The 15158-nt window shown below is 38.2% G+C and overlaps 1 protein-coding gene across 6 annotated transcripts in view; it reads right to left on the bottom strand.

Annotated features, from left to right (window-relative positions):
- The window catches only part of LOC137405308 (F-actin-uncapping protein LRRC16A-like), a 62708-nt gene that overhangs the window by 1024 nt on the left and 46526 nt on the right, over window positions 1–15158 (bottom strand). For 4 of the 6 annotated variants that reach the window (XM_068091564.1, XM_068091549.1, XM_068091559.1 and 1 more), the window contains 10 exons: window positions 10957–11248; window positions 10309–10380; window positions 8805–8825; window positions 6810–7012; window positions 6026–6133; window positions 5285–5388; window positions 4462–4876; window positions 3573–3914; window positions 3086–3187; window positions 2498–2679 (listed from right to left, as the gene is read on the bottom strand). In XM_068091564.1, coding sequence (XP_067947665.1) covers window positions 2498–2679; window positions 3086–3187; window positions 3573–3914; window positions 4462–4876; window positions 5285–5388; window positions 6026–6133; window positions 6810–7012; window positions 8805–8825; window positions 10309–10380; window positions 10957–11248 — 1841 coding nt within the window. The remainder of the gene's footprint in view (window positions 1–2497; window positions 2680–3085; window positions 3188–3572; window positions 3915–4461; window positions 4877–5284; window positions 5389–6025; window positions 6134–6809; window positions 7013–8804; window positions 8826–10308; window positions 10381–10956; window positions 11249–15158) is intronic. The other 2 variants (XM_068091543.1, XM_068091555.1) reach the window with 2 other exon arrangements.

Here is a 15158-nt window from a genome sequence, read left to right on the forward strand (position 1 = left end):
AAACACTTGACTAGGTGAATACTATATCAACATGGACTACACCATATTAAACACTTGGCTAGGTGAATACTATATCAACATGGACTACACCATATTAAACACTTGACTAGGTGAATACTATATCAACATGGACTACACCATATTGAACACTTGACTAGGTGAATACTATATCAACATGAACTACACAATATTAAACACTTTACTAGGTGGATACTATATCAACATGGACAACACCATATCAAACACTTGACTAGGTGAGTACCACGGGCTAGCCGGGTCACGCACTCAAGAATTTTCACCACGCACATACAAAACAAAAACAATAGGGTAGACACACTTTTCGCGGTCTTCCGCACGAATATTCAAAAATACTAACAGATGTCAATTCTATCGGCCAAACACAACCTACTAATGGATGAGCAACCTATTAATGTATCCGAATACCTCATATAAAATAAGCCAACCATGTTACATAATGGTTAATACCCACTTTTTCTCTGGAAATATGCCTGCCAGCGGTTTTTGGCCAAGAATAACCAGGGTTCATTATACACCATAATTTTTCTCACGGGTTCCGGAGGTAGCCCGTGCTGTAAATTAAGTTCGGTTGTCCGTATAAAGACCCGGCCCCAAATAAGGCTACAATATAAGCCAATCAAAACACAGCTCAACAACCATACAATACCCAGATGCGCGTCCGCTTGAATTTACCGCAAACTCTGTTTTGACCGCAGTTGAATTTGATTGGCTTAAAAATAGTTTATGTTTCGGTACGGCAGCAATGGACCCACCCGATAATGCCAATAACGGGCTACCTCCGGAACCCGTGAGAAACATTTTGGTGTATAATGAACCCTGGTTATTCTTGGCCAAAAACCGCGGGCAGGCATATTTCCAGAGAAAAAGTGGGTATTAACCATTATGTAACATGATTGGCTTATTTTATATGAGGTATTCGGATACATTAATAGGTTGCTCATCCATTAGTAGGTTGTGTTTGGCCGATAGAATTGACATCTGTTAGTATTTTTGGATATTCGTGCGGAAGACCGCGAAAAGTGTGTCTACCCTGTTGTTTTTGTTTGTATATGTGTGGCGAAAATCTTGCGTGACCCGGCTAGCCCGTGGTGAGTACTATATCAACCAGGACTACACCATATTAAACACTTGACTAGGTGAGTACTATATCAACATGGACTACGCCATATTAAACACTTGACAAGGTGAATATTATATCAACATTGGCTACACTATATTAAACACTCGACTAGGTGAATACTATACCAACATGGACTACACCATATTAAACACCAAACTAGGTGAATACTATATCAACATGAACTACACAATATTAAACACTTGACTAGGTGAATACTATATCAACATGGACTACACCATATTAAACACTTGACTAGGTGAATACTATATCAACATGAACTACACCATATTAAACACTTGACTAGGGGAATACTATATCAACATGGACTACACCATATTAAGCACTTGACTAGGGGAATACTATATCAACATGGACTACACCATATTAAATACTTGACTAGATGAATACTATATCAACATGGACTATGCTATATTAAACACTTGATTAGGTGAATACTATATCAACATGGACAACACCATATCAAACACTTGACTAGGTGAATAGTATATCAACATGAACTACACAATATTAAACACTTGACTAGGTGAATAATATATCAACATGGACTACATCATATTAAACACTTGACTAGGGGAATACTATATCAACATGAACTACACCATATTAAATACTTGACTAGGTGAATACTATATCAACATGGACTACACCATATTAAACACTTGACTAGGTGAATACTATATCAACATGGACTACACCATATTAAACACTTGACTAGGCGAATACTATATCAACATGGACTACACCATATTAAACACTCGACTAGGTGAATACTATATCAACATGGACTACACCATATCAAACACTTGACTAGGGGAATACTATATCAACATGGACTACACCATATTAAGCACTTGACTAGGGGAATACTATATCAACATGGACTACACCATATTAAATACTTGACTAGATGAATACTATATCAACATGGACTATGCCATATTAAACACTCGATTAGGTGAATACTATATCAACATGGACAACACCATATCAAACACTTGACTAGGTGAATACTATATCAACATGGACTACATCATATTAAACACTTGACTAGATGAATACTATATCAACATGGACTACACCATATTAAACACTTGACTAGGTGAATATTATATCAACATGACTACACCATATTAAACACTTGTCTAGGTGAATACTTTTCACTACTAATTCATGAGCGCGAATCAATTAAATGATTCAAAGACAAAACTCCAGAACAGGACATTCTCGAGCTAAGATCAATTCCATTAACGTAGCATAGAAATTACTTTACAAATATGGCGAAACAACCCTTGCTATGACCTGATACTAAATACCTACCTGCTCAGACGGCTTTCTGTCTTTGCTGGGAGGAGGCTGTAGAACAGGTCCTTCCTCCAAATGAGCTGATTGTGAAGTAGGTGGAGAGCACCAATTTTCCTGAGAAGCTGAGCCATTAGATAGCCTTCCAGAACTTCTCTCGCTGTCACGCCGTCTAGTCGATGGTTCCTCGGCTATAGAATCTATCCGAGCAAGCGAGACCAGTGTGACAAAAAAAGCACGAACAACAGGCCATGCAATGATGGGCAGTCAGGTCAGCATCAAGCGGAGTAGAAGACAGAGACAAAAGATTACACCGAACACAGCAAACCAGAATTTTCTATGCACTTGCGAAAAAAGCAGCTGGATCTACCTGTGATAGAGCGTTCTATAGTCATTTTGAGTTGACAATATTTTAGTTGATAGCCTATTGTAACAATGTTTTACCATTTTACGACCTAGAATAAAAGCAATTTGCATTATCAGCTCCTAAGATCGGTAAAATATGTATAACCAAATTACACTCCTCAATTTCACCCATGAGTGTGATAAGTTAGTTCTATCTTGTCCCACATAAAAGAGCTGACAAGGATATACTGCGTCTCCCACCTCTAGTACTGCTGGAGCTTCCTCTGGTCTTAGATGAAGATTCCTCATCATCATACGAAGTCAAATCTCCCTGCGAGGATGATACCTTCATACTCCCACCAGCTGTAAAACGATATTAAATGTATGCTTATTAAAAACATGAAAAATGAGGTCTGCACTTTTTAACTTGTTTCAGGATAGCAAAAGCAATTAGAGAGCCAAAGTTAGGAGATTATCAAGCTTATACAAAGCCTGTGTTCCAGCAGAAACTGCAAGCGGTGTTAGTGCATTATACAGGAGTTGTCTACACTCTAATGAAATTAATTGTAAATTTGCAGCAAGCCTCCTAAGGGATGCGTCATGCAAGATGGTTACCCTGAGGGCTCAGGTACTCCCATCACCCTGCAGACAATTTTTTTGCGAAGCATCCCACCTACACCTCGCATTACACCCAACAACTGCCGAGCATCTTCCTAAAAGCCTCCCGCCAAGCCACCACCATGATCACCTTCCATAGTGCTGTCTGCTTCTGTGCACGCATCACTCACTGCCTCTTCCAGAGGTTTTACCATAAGCTCAACCTGGTTGATGGTGCTGAGCTCTGAAGTTACAGGTACTACCTCTTCAGAAGCTTTAACCGGCTGACTTTCAACATTACAAGTCAATGACTTTGAAGGATCAGAGTCCTTGCAGCTTGATTGGTCATTACTTGTGCATTCAGCGATGGTTGATACTGCTTCAAGGGGAAAACTAGACTTGGGACCAACTGGTGGGCTAGTGGGTGAAGAGACCTTAGGGTCTGTATAGCTTTGTCTTTTATTTAATTGTGGAGGAGGAGGTTTAGGCGGTGCTGTAAGTGAATTACAGTGCAATGCTTCAACAAATCACATCTGAGAACTATATAAAGTCAATCTTAGTTATCCATCAGCTTTCCCATTAAAATTTTAAGCAAATGGTTTCACATTTTTATTGCTTCACATTTTTGGACCAAACAGTCTTCAGTATTAGTTCAAGTAATTTAGTTTTGAATGTCTGAATGGCTGTTACCGAAGATGTTTAAATCTTTTCACTAGAGATTTTAAATAATTTATGCAACCAGACTTTCTTTAAACAGTAATGGTTTACGGCTTTTCAACTGTAAAAAATATGTAATGTATATAAAAAAGTAATATTTTAACAAAAGGGATGCAGCTCATTGAGCACCAACTAACAAAACTAACCTTGCATAATAATTCGTGCCATACACAGTGAATGAGACAATAACTCTGAACATGCATGCTGAATTTTCAGTGAATCAAGGACTTCCATATCATATGTGAATAAGTTGGACAAGCGAGGATTATAATAGTGCTGCTGCCAGAACGCTCCACAAGAGACCAGGATTAAGCAAAACAAACCTTTCTTTTCAACGGCCGAATGACTAGGCATGTCTATCACAGTGCTAGGCCTGCTTGGTTTAGCAGGCTTGGCAGGCTTAGGAGGGGGTTTAGGGCGCAAGGCAGGCGGTTTTGTAGGAGCACTTGCTACCGTTTCACGAGGGGCAGCGGTAGGTTTGGGAGGCGTTGGACGAGCTGGAGGAGTCGTAGCAACAGGATTATCTTTGCTAGAATCACTGGAAGATGGCGCGGGTGGTTTGAGCGCAGGAGGTCGAGCTGGTGGTGTACCAGGAGACAGCATTCCACCAGATTTGGGACCTGGCTTATCCATGGCTTTAGTCACAGTTTTTTCTCCATCTTTAGAGTTGAGGCTCTCTTCAAGCTTAGGCAAGGCCTTGTCTTCAGTCTTTTGTGCTGGTCTTGGAGTTGCCTTTGGCTGTGAGAGTGAAGTGCAAAAGAAACAATACATAAACAAATTTTAGACCGAAATGCCTCTACATCATGCTGTAATACAGGGGGTGGAAAGCAAACTTGACTAAGGGCCCATGCTTGTGTGTATTTTATAAAGGCTTATTCACATAAAGCAAAGATATAGGCAGTTTGGATTTGGTTTGAGATTATGATCACTCTGTCCAATAGCCAAGTACTACTATTCATAGAACACCTTTTGAAACTGATTATCACCACATTGATTTCTTCCTAAGGTTTCTAAAAGCGTAGTCTATGTTGTGCTATTTCGTATTTGTGACCTCGTAAACATTCTTACAATCCAGACTGCAACAAAACAGATGTTCTTATTGATCTAGACTGAGTGTGTTCATTTCAAGGTAGGGCAGAGGCTCACCTGCATAGAAGTTCTCTTGGATTTCATCTCAGCAAGTAAATCTCCAGACATGCCTGGAAAGCCAATGCCAACATTTCTTTTCTTCGGTGTTGGTATAAGAGCACCTACAAGCATAACTTGTTGTTATAGGAACACCTAAATATATAAGTTGTTGGTATAGGAACACCTAAATACATAAGTTGTTGGTATAGGAACACCTAAATATTCAAGTTGTTGGTATAGGAGCACCTAAATATATAAGTTGTTGGTATAGGAATACCTAAATATATAAGTTGTTGGTATAGGAATACCTAAATATATAAGTTGTTGGTATAAGAGCACCTAAATATATAATTTGTTGGTATAGGAATACCTAAATATATAAGTTGTTGGTATAGGAGCACCTAAATAGATAAGTTGTTGGTATAGGAACACTTGAATAGATAAGTTGTTGGTATTGGAGCACCTAAATAGATAAGTTGTTGGTATTGGAGCACCTAAATAGATAAGTTGTTGGTATAGGATCACCTAAATAGATAAGTTGTTGGTATAGGAGCACCTAAATAGAAAATTTGTTGGTATAAACAGTGAATGACAAATGTAAGAGCTATGCAGTCAATATACATGTAGATCCTCCCCAGCTAGTTTGTAGTGAGACAAAAATGTTTACAAAGCAACGATTTCAGATGTTGGATTTTTACAATATGATATAGAGTTAATCTTATTGAATTGCTACACATGAATAAAATGATGGTAACGAACCTTCTGATTCTACTGAAGCACTAGCAGCTGATGTTGTTGTTGATTCAGGCACTACCTTCTGTTCCAAAGAAGTAGATTCACTAGCTTCGGCATTCGGCTCTGTGGTATCTACTCAAAATACTTGCAAATGAATTTTACCAGACACTAATTTTACTTGATGGAAAGGATGCAGCCTCATCTTCAGATATACTGCTCTTGTACGTAACAGTATAACATGCTGGCATTTATATACTGATAACGTCCACAATAAATTTTGGCTGTTTAGTTTTATTATTTTCTACTGCATAGCAGCGGTGAAAATATGCCAGAGGGATCTACGATTAAATGCCCCTTTCTTTTTCCCATTGGACTGGAAGTCAAGGTTTCAGACAAAATAAAAATGCTCAAATTCAGAATTTTGCGCACCATAGTAGCAAACTTGACATGCCCTGACATGACTCTGACAACATTCACCTACATTTACTATAATAAGAGACGTGTCCGTTGATCTGCCTGAAGCCACGCTAAAAACCTTAACAAATTGCACCACACAGGAGTCATACTCAGATATAAGGGTTACCGTTCAGGTGCGCTTCCATCTGCAGCACTCAACCACCTCTCTGCAGCTTAGAATAACTGTACACATAGTTATAACATGATGATTTTTCACGGCACACAGCACTGCCAACATGCTCGTTCATATAATGGGAAGACATAGAGCCAATTATAAAAAGAATTACCACTTTAAAACGCTTTCATTGAAGAGGCTGATAATTAGGACCAGAGCATGAACTGTGACACAAACCTGAAATGGCAGACTTCTCCGCGGATGGAGATGTTTCTGGAATGTCCATAGAAGCAGAGCGAGGCTTTGGAGTAGGTGTGGTTGCCTCTGTCTTAGCTGCCGGTGCAGCGACTTCTGTTGGCTTACTGTCAGATGTTTCCACTGTCTTATCTCGCTTGGTTTTCTTTTTAAAGAAATCTTTTATTCCTGTCGCTATTGCAGCCCTAAAAAATCAAGAAAAATGCAATGCATTTTACAGCCTATTGCACCAAATCAATTACTTATTCTTTTAAAAAACCATCAACATAAAAACAATTATTATTAGCATTTTGAACCAATATATTAAACACATGCTCTTGATATATCTTTCTTCAAAATACACCATCTATTATTTATTTACTATAGTTCTGATAGAAGCATACGCAAACTACAAAATTTAGTTGAAAGAATGGATAAAAATATGCACATTTCATTGCATTATTTACAATGAGGAAGCAAATAAAATGACCATAGAACAGTTAGATAAGGTTTTGGTAATCAAATGCTTCTACGACTTAGCTACGACTCAGCTACCCATGCAGAAAAGTGCTACATACTCCTTTGTCGGCTTACAGAAACCAATGAATTAATTAATGTTGTCAGATGTGAGCAACACTAGCTTATTGATTCTATAAGCCATTGAAAGAAGTTGTCTACACAATGGAGCTGGTGACGCTGAAAGGGAGAGACAACTTCAACAGATTAAATGGTGATGTTATATACATTTAGCATTGTGTTCTCAGTTTCTAGTAGACGAATGAATAGGGAGACAAACACCCAATAATGCCTATTCATTATGAGCAACCCAACTTTTTACTAGCACAGAGTATTTTAGACAATGATAATGGTATAGCTCTCTCCTCATAGACGCGTGTCTAAGGCTTAAAGGTTGCTTGTGAGAATAATGAACGAATCTCACCCGATTAATAGAAATTATCCTAGACTAAACTAAGATTATAAGGTTGCTAAGACAGGACTTCTATATTTCCATTTTCAGCCATAAAAATAATAATTTGTGTCAAGTTCATCATGAGGCTTTATTAAGAACTTGCGGCAAACCTGGTGATTCCCAAGACTTCTTTCATTTTCAGACAGATAACCTACATAAGTGTTTAGGGCCAGATAGCCTACATATAAGTGTTAAAGAGGCCAGATAGCCTACATATAATTGTTTAAAAGGCCAGATAGCCTACATATGAGTGTTTAAGAGACCAGATAGCCTACATATGAGTGTTTAAAAGGCCAGATAGCCTACATATAAGTGTTTAAAAGGCCAGATAGCCTACATATGAGTGTTTAAGAGACCAGATAGCCTACATATGAGGGTTTAAGAGGCCAGATAGCCTACATATAAGTGTTTAAAAGGCCAGATAGCCTACATATAAGTGTTAAAGAGGCCAGATAGCCTACATATAATTGTTTAAAAGGCCAGATAGCCTACATATGAGTGTTTAAGAGACCAGATAGCCTACATATGAGTGTTTAAGAGGCCAGATAGCCTACATATAAGTGTTTAAAAGGCCAGATAGCCTACATATAAGTGTTTAAAAGGCCAAATAGCCTACATATAAGTGTTTAAAAAGACGGTTCTCTGGAACTAGAAGAGTCTTAAAACTAAATATTTCAAGGAACCTGGCGGAAGGCGCGAAACATATGCGTGTAAAGTTAGGATGAATTCAACTAAAAAAATGTATAAACGTGTAGCGTTTATGCAGACTGACAGACAGACAGACATGCACGATGACAATCAGGGATTTATTAATATAAATGTAAAAAAAACATTTTGTGCATGAACCTAGGGAAATGTTCACAGTTCTGAGCCAGTCAACTGGTTTGATCTACAAGCTGCATATGTAACCTATAACTACCAGAACAATTTTGCGAGCATGCTATGCTAGAAGTGAAGTGAGGCGGACCATGCGAGCAGACACAAAACCCCCACCTGACAGGCCACATCTAACATGAGATACTACTTACTTGCCTCCAGAGCGCTTCGAACTGTTGAAATAAGCCTCTGGGTTAGCAAACAGAAAGACTAGCCTACCCTGACTGGTACCAGTTAGGAGCGCTGCCAGGAGCGATTTGTCTATTTTATTACCCCAAAAAGATATGAGGGGGAAGCATGACAACTGCAGCTGCAGAAACAGAACTTCTGACGCAGCAACTTTAGTTGATGGAATACAGCCGAAGTAAGCCGAGTGTAAAAATTTCAAAACGGATACTGTCGGCCAATTTCAGTTTGGTTCGACTAGAAGCATTTTAGAAGAAAACAAGAACAAATTATTGATGTGAATACAATGCTTTTTCTTGACAAATGATTGGTTCAACCACGATTCAGAGTGCAGCATATGGAACCGAGCAACAATAGGCCAGTAGATAGCTGAAATGACGTAAATTTTGAGAGTTCGATTCTGACATGCGCGGCATCTTTACAAACTTTGGTTGAGATATGTACACTTTGGATGTTTCCATTCGATTGCGGAGTGACCATGGTGAAATTTAGCAAGTTAGAGGACAATTATCATCTGCTTTTGTGACATGACCACCAGAAGTCCAAGCCATGATAGCGGTCAGCACCCATTCAGCATGAGTTGTTCCATGCACATTATTAAAAACATTGAATACCACATAATAGCAATTATCACCGCCACGCTGCCACCCTGACGCCCCCGCTGCCACCCTGACGCAGTGTTGAGCAGACGAGCCTCACACAAAGAGCAGTGGTAATTAATAGTGAATTCTTAAAAGAATATCAGCTCAATAGCAAGACTCAAATAGAATCAGAGTGTTTTATTTGAAGAAAAATCCATGCATAGCGTTGATAACAATACTTTAGCACAAGGATTAGGTGCTGCTGATAGCCCACGCATACCCTTCAATACCTATCATATTTTGAACAGAAATCGTCTAATAAAAGACGCCATACTATGTTTGAGAAAGTGGTAGTGTTAATTTAAATACTTAGCACCCTTCACCCATTGAAAAAATGAATTCAGGAATGAAGTACATGAACAAAGTGATACTACTGCACACAGCTTACTACTAAGACTGAAGTCTCATGTGAGACTAAAAGTGCATACGGTAAATGAATATACAATCAGTGTTAGAGGAAGGACACTGAGAATAGAAAAAGTAAAGAAACTAGTCCCTTGCACTACCATAACCGAATACTCTCACTAGCCAATCCCTGTAAATTGACAAACTCTACTCAGGTATTAACTGATAGCAACTGACATACTGCTACTCATGTATGAACTGATGGTAACTGACACACTGCTACTCATGTATTAACTGATAGTAACTGACACACTGCTACTCATGTATTAACTGATAGTAACTGACACACTGCTACTCATGTATTAACTGATAGTAACTGACAAACTCCACTCATGTATCAACTGATAGTAACTGACACACTGCCACTCATGTATTAACTGATAGTAACTGACACGCTGCTGCTCAAACAAAGAAGCCAACCTACCCTGTTGTTTTGTCTTGATTCTTTTTGTCGCTGTTTGAAGTTGATGACCTGGCTGTCTTTTCTGGTTTGGGACTAAAATAGTGACAGAGAAGAGGTTTGCAAAACTGTCTCTAAAAAGGAGTGATAGAAAATTTTTGACGAGTTGGCTGACAGTGAGGCAATTGACCAATGTGTATTCTCACCTCTACGGGCTTGTGTTACGCGTTCAGTAAATCATTGTACGCAAGTACCATATCAGCGAAGACATTTATAACATATGCCATCAAAAATGACAAAATATGATTCCAAATATAAATTGAAAGTTTTGAACATAGCTTTGAAAACTACTAACTGAACTGCTGCAGATTTTTTGTATCAGCAAAAAGCAATTCAATGAATGAAATCAAGGGCTGGAGACGTCAATGGACAGTGACAACGGCTAATGAACTCATTACGAGTCCAGGTACTGGATATTTCTTAGTGTTTCATTATTGAATAAATCATTTTTAGCAATTGCACATTCTAAAAGGTAACTTAACGCCAAAATTAGTGAGAAGTTAATTTTTTAGATTGCGTGTATAAGCCGCACCCCAAACTTTAAAACAAAATTTTAGGTTCACAGCTATGGCTTATACATGGGGATTTACAGTAAATGAAATGTTCTTTGACCTTTCCTCCTTCTCTGCTTTAGCATTAGAGGAAGGCTTCTCCGTCCTAGTGCTTGGTTTTGGTTTGGCAGAAGATGTTGAGACGACCACAGGGCTCGTCGACACTGTGGCGGGTTTGAAAAAGTCTTCCACAGACTCGGCAACTTCATCATCACCCTCAACTGATGCTACAGCAGGTGCTGGCCGACGAGTAACATTCTTTTTAGCTCGCTTAGGTCGCTCCTTGCCCAAGTGTGTGAGAGCTGGGGTCGCATTCACTTCAGGAAGCTTTTTGACTTCTGGCTCTGCAGCCGCTAAAAAACCAATACTCCATTGAACAATGCAAACTATGTCACATTTAACATCCAAATAAATATACCCGACAGGATGAAAATATTCGCGGAGTTAAGTTTCGGGCAAATCGCCTTTTTCATGTATATTCGCAGACTAATTTATTCGCAAAAGAACGCAATCACTCTCTATTAAGAGTTAACTCTATTGCAGCTAGCAAAAGAGCTAACTCTTTGCATGCATACACTGTGTGTTTAGGTTTCTATTTAGCTGACAATTACGAGTCGATCTTTCTAAGCTACAAATTTCTTGTTGCGTCCAGAGGTTTTCACGAATATTCATCGCTTTGGATTCCTTTGATGAACTAACAACTTTTGGTAAGTAATGAGTTTTATCAAAACCATTTACTAAATTAATAATTGAATTTTACTTTGGTTTTTTGGTAAAACGCAATATTTATTTTTGCCATCCCTACCGCTTCGTTATCCATTTTAGTGTGAGAGAGGAGCCCAATAATCTGCACGACCCATTTTCAGTAAAGCTAATAAACGCAAACTGCGCAACGGTTAGTCATCAACCCCATGAAATAAGTAGAGTAAGCAGCTTTTTCATCATACACGGAGGCACAATGGCTGCAAGGGTGGTGGATGTCATTCCTAGAAGATCACCAATCATTCAGGGAGGTATTGAAATTGAGATAGAAGTGACCACAGTTACTAACGAGGAGAATATATCTGTTTTAAAAAAGGGACAAAAAGCCTTTACGAGCACAAATTTTTGGCCAACCGGCAGAACTTTGCAATAGTAAGCCACGAGGAGAGTTCTGATGATAACTGCCTTACCCACCATGTAGTAGCGAGAGAATCACCTTTGACATCTACCCAAGACAGTGACAGCGATATAGCGCAGCTATTACAAAATAACTAGTCAAAGAGCACCATTACACGCTAGTATTTACTTATCAAGAGTATTAGTTTAATTTTATTGCCAGACAACCGCCATACAGGCCAAACTGTTTATATATACTCCATTCATTGTTTGTAAAATTTTATTTGTATTTGAAATATTGTATTTGTACACTCAAGTTTGTAATTAATTATAATATATTTATACATAAGCCAATTCATAAGCTAAGCATAATTCATGCTAAGATATAAATTTTTGGCTTCATCCAGAGGTTTTCATGAATGTTCATCGATTTGGAGGCCTTTGGTGAACCAACAACTTGTGGTAAGTTATGAGTTTTTTCAACGTAAAGAACTGCAGGAGATTTTTTCGATGATGATGCCGTGCCGAATTTCGAATAACTTGTGACAACCTTGACTAATTTTGTAAAGAAGTGTGACGCATTGGCAATGGGGTTAACTCAAAGCCACAGCGATGATTTTTAAAAAATTTGGAACGCGGCTACGTTTACTACTTCTGCCTAGCGACTAGTTTTTAATTTGAGGCAGTAGTTATTCTCCTTTGTGTTTAACAATAGAACTAATTATTCGCAAAATTTAATAATTCGCGGAATCGTCTGTTCGCGAAATCGCGAATTATTAAATCCATCGAATATATTCATTCTGTAGGGTAACACAAGATGAGCCTCGTTCCATCTGTTAAATAAATATTAAACAGAAAGAGGTAATTGCCACACTCCAAGTAGACATTACATATATGATGAGCCAACTTCTGGTGTCAAGCGTATTAATAACACATGAAACTCTTACATGGCCATTTAATATTAAACAAGATGAGAAACTCCAAAATGCCAAATAAATAGTAGACAGCTTCAGTCCAAAACCAGCGAATGAGCAAACATTCATGTCGCTGATTTGCTAAACTACATGGATGATAAAAGAGAAAATCATTCACTTTTTTGTCAAAGCTAAACTTGTCCGCTTTAAAGACGAATAGTACAAGTTGTCTTCTCCTGTGAGTATCCATCCTGAAGAATGGATGGCAGTATTTGAATGTAGTATCACCCAAAGTCAATTCTGCCTGTATCAAATAATATCTAATATCCTGGTGGAGCACTATTTAAGGCTTGTAATATAGATGAGCAGCATGAGGGCTGAAACTGAGTAATGAAGGAAACATTGAGCTCTCAGAAGAGGTAGATACCAAAGGGCGGAATGCTAATCCCAAAACAGTCAGAGATGGCAAAAAGGCGATTGAAATGACGAATCTCCGATGCTGTTTTAGAGAAAAAGCACGTCTTCTGGCTCTAAACAGCAGTTGAGTGTATCTTTGGTTGATTAGGCTACCATGGTATTTATTAGGTGGATAGATATCTCACCAAGTTTATGTAGCTCAAGGGTACGATGGAGCCCTCATGGCACACAGTTCTGTTTGAAGTGAACATCAGGATATGAATAAAGTAAGCTAGTAAATGTATATGTTATGTGAAATTGACCTACCATACGTTTAGGTAACAATATTTTGCAAAAAAACTCTTAGTAACCAGCAAATCAAGAAGCACCTTCATCAATAATAGCCTCATATTTCAAGTGTCTATTCACACGGATAATGGCCGAGCAGACTCTAGTATTTGTTAAAAATACCTGTCCAAGAAATCGTGAAAGAAACTAACAAATGCCAGCATAAATCATTGAGAGTTGCAAAGTGACGTGACTTCACGCTTGATCTGCCAGAGCCTAGTTAGGTAGTCGGAGTGGGGAGAAATAATCACACCACAGTTTAGTCAACTTTCTGCACTAATTGTTTAAGAATGATTGAAATACCAAAACTTATGCCTACTTATGTTTCTATGCTAAAGGTCTTTACTTTCTCAGTGAACCAGCGCGGTAGACCTAAAGACGTTCAGAAGAGGCCCTAGTCTATGAAGTTTTTCTTATGAGCCAGGAGTGTCACAAGATCACTAAATGGCGGCAAGAAGTGTCACTAATTTTGCTGAACTGACATTTTTAGATAAACAGAAGATTAGAGTCCAAAAAAGGTCAGCGATTGGCATCATACATACTAGTTAAACTAGCATGCCTGTGTAAGTATTTGAAGGTGAGGTGATCAACACATGATTTGGAAGAACTAGGGTGATTAATCTTGAATTTACAATTAATAATTGGCATAATCTACGAAAAAAACCTCAGAAATCTCCTCATTCGCTCTCACTGGAATAAATTCGTGAGGATTTTTAGCAACGCGCTTTCCAAGCTCGCTTGTTCATCATCCGCTTGTTCGTCATCCTTAACTTGAGAAATTATGAGTTTCAGATTAAATCAGTCAACCATAGTAGCACTATTACTAATTATTACTAATTTGAATATGGCGAGGCAAACTGGTAGGAGGCAAGGAAGAAGCCAAGGTAATAAGATGAATGCTCACGGGTTGTAAAGATATTCTAAGAGTATCAAAATCATTGTTATCACGAACGACATTCTTCAGGTTTATTTTAGCCAATGAGACAATCTATTATTTCTATTATACTAGCAGTATGTAATAATAAAATACACAACACGTCTATAACTATTAGACAGGCTTTAATATTCTCTTCTCAATTATTTGTTACACAAATAACGTTAACAAAATGCTAACTAAACAAAGGAAAACTTAAAACAAGACTGAGAATTGGTTGGAGAGTGGGTGTGACTTCAACACCCGTGTTGTGCTATAGGAAACCTTCTGTACAGAAACTAAAGCCAACTACTGAAAAGACGTCGCAAAATCGAAACTAATTTCAAGTGAACACTGTTCAGCACCCACTGACTAATCAATTAATGTGTTATCATCCACATACTACTGATAGAAAAAAGGTCGATACTGGTGAAGATCGATAAACATATATCTACGATCTGATATAGTGCCATGAAAGATAGATAGAAATTAGATCATTATAATTTAAAACAACTCGTTTAAAAAATATTGTCCATGGAAGAGAATCGGCCCTGAAAGATTGGATTCATCATTCACATGGCCAATACAGTTATT

This window comes from Watersipora subatra, chromosome 1 (assembly GCF_963576615.1).
Source record: "Watersipora subatra chromosome 1, tzWatSuba1.1, whole genome shotgun sequence".
Classification (NCBI taxonomy): domain Eukaryota; kingdom Metazoa; phylum Bryozoa; class Gymnolaemata; order Cheilostomatida; family Watersiporidae; genus Watersipora; species Watersipora subatra.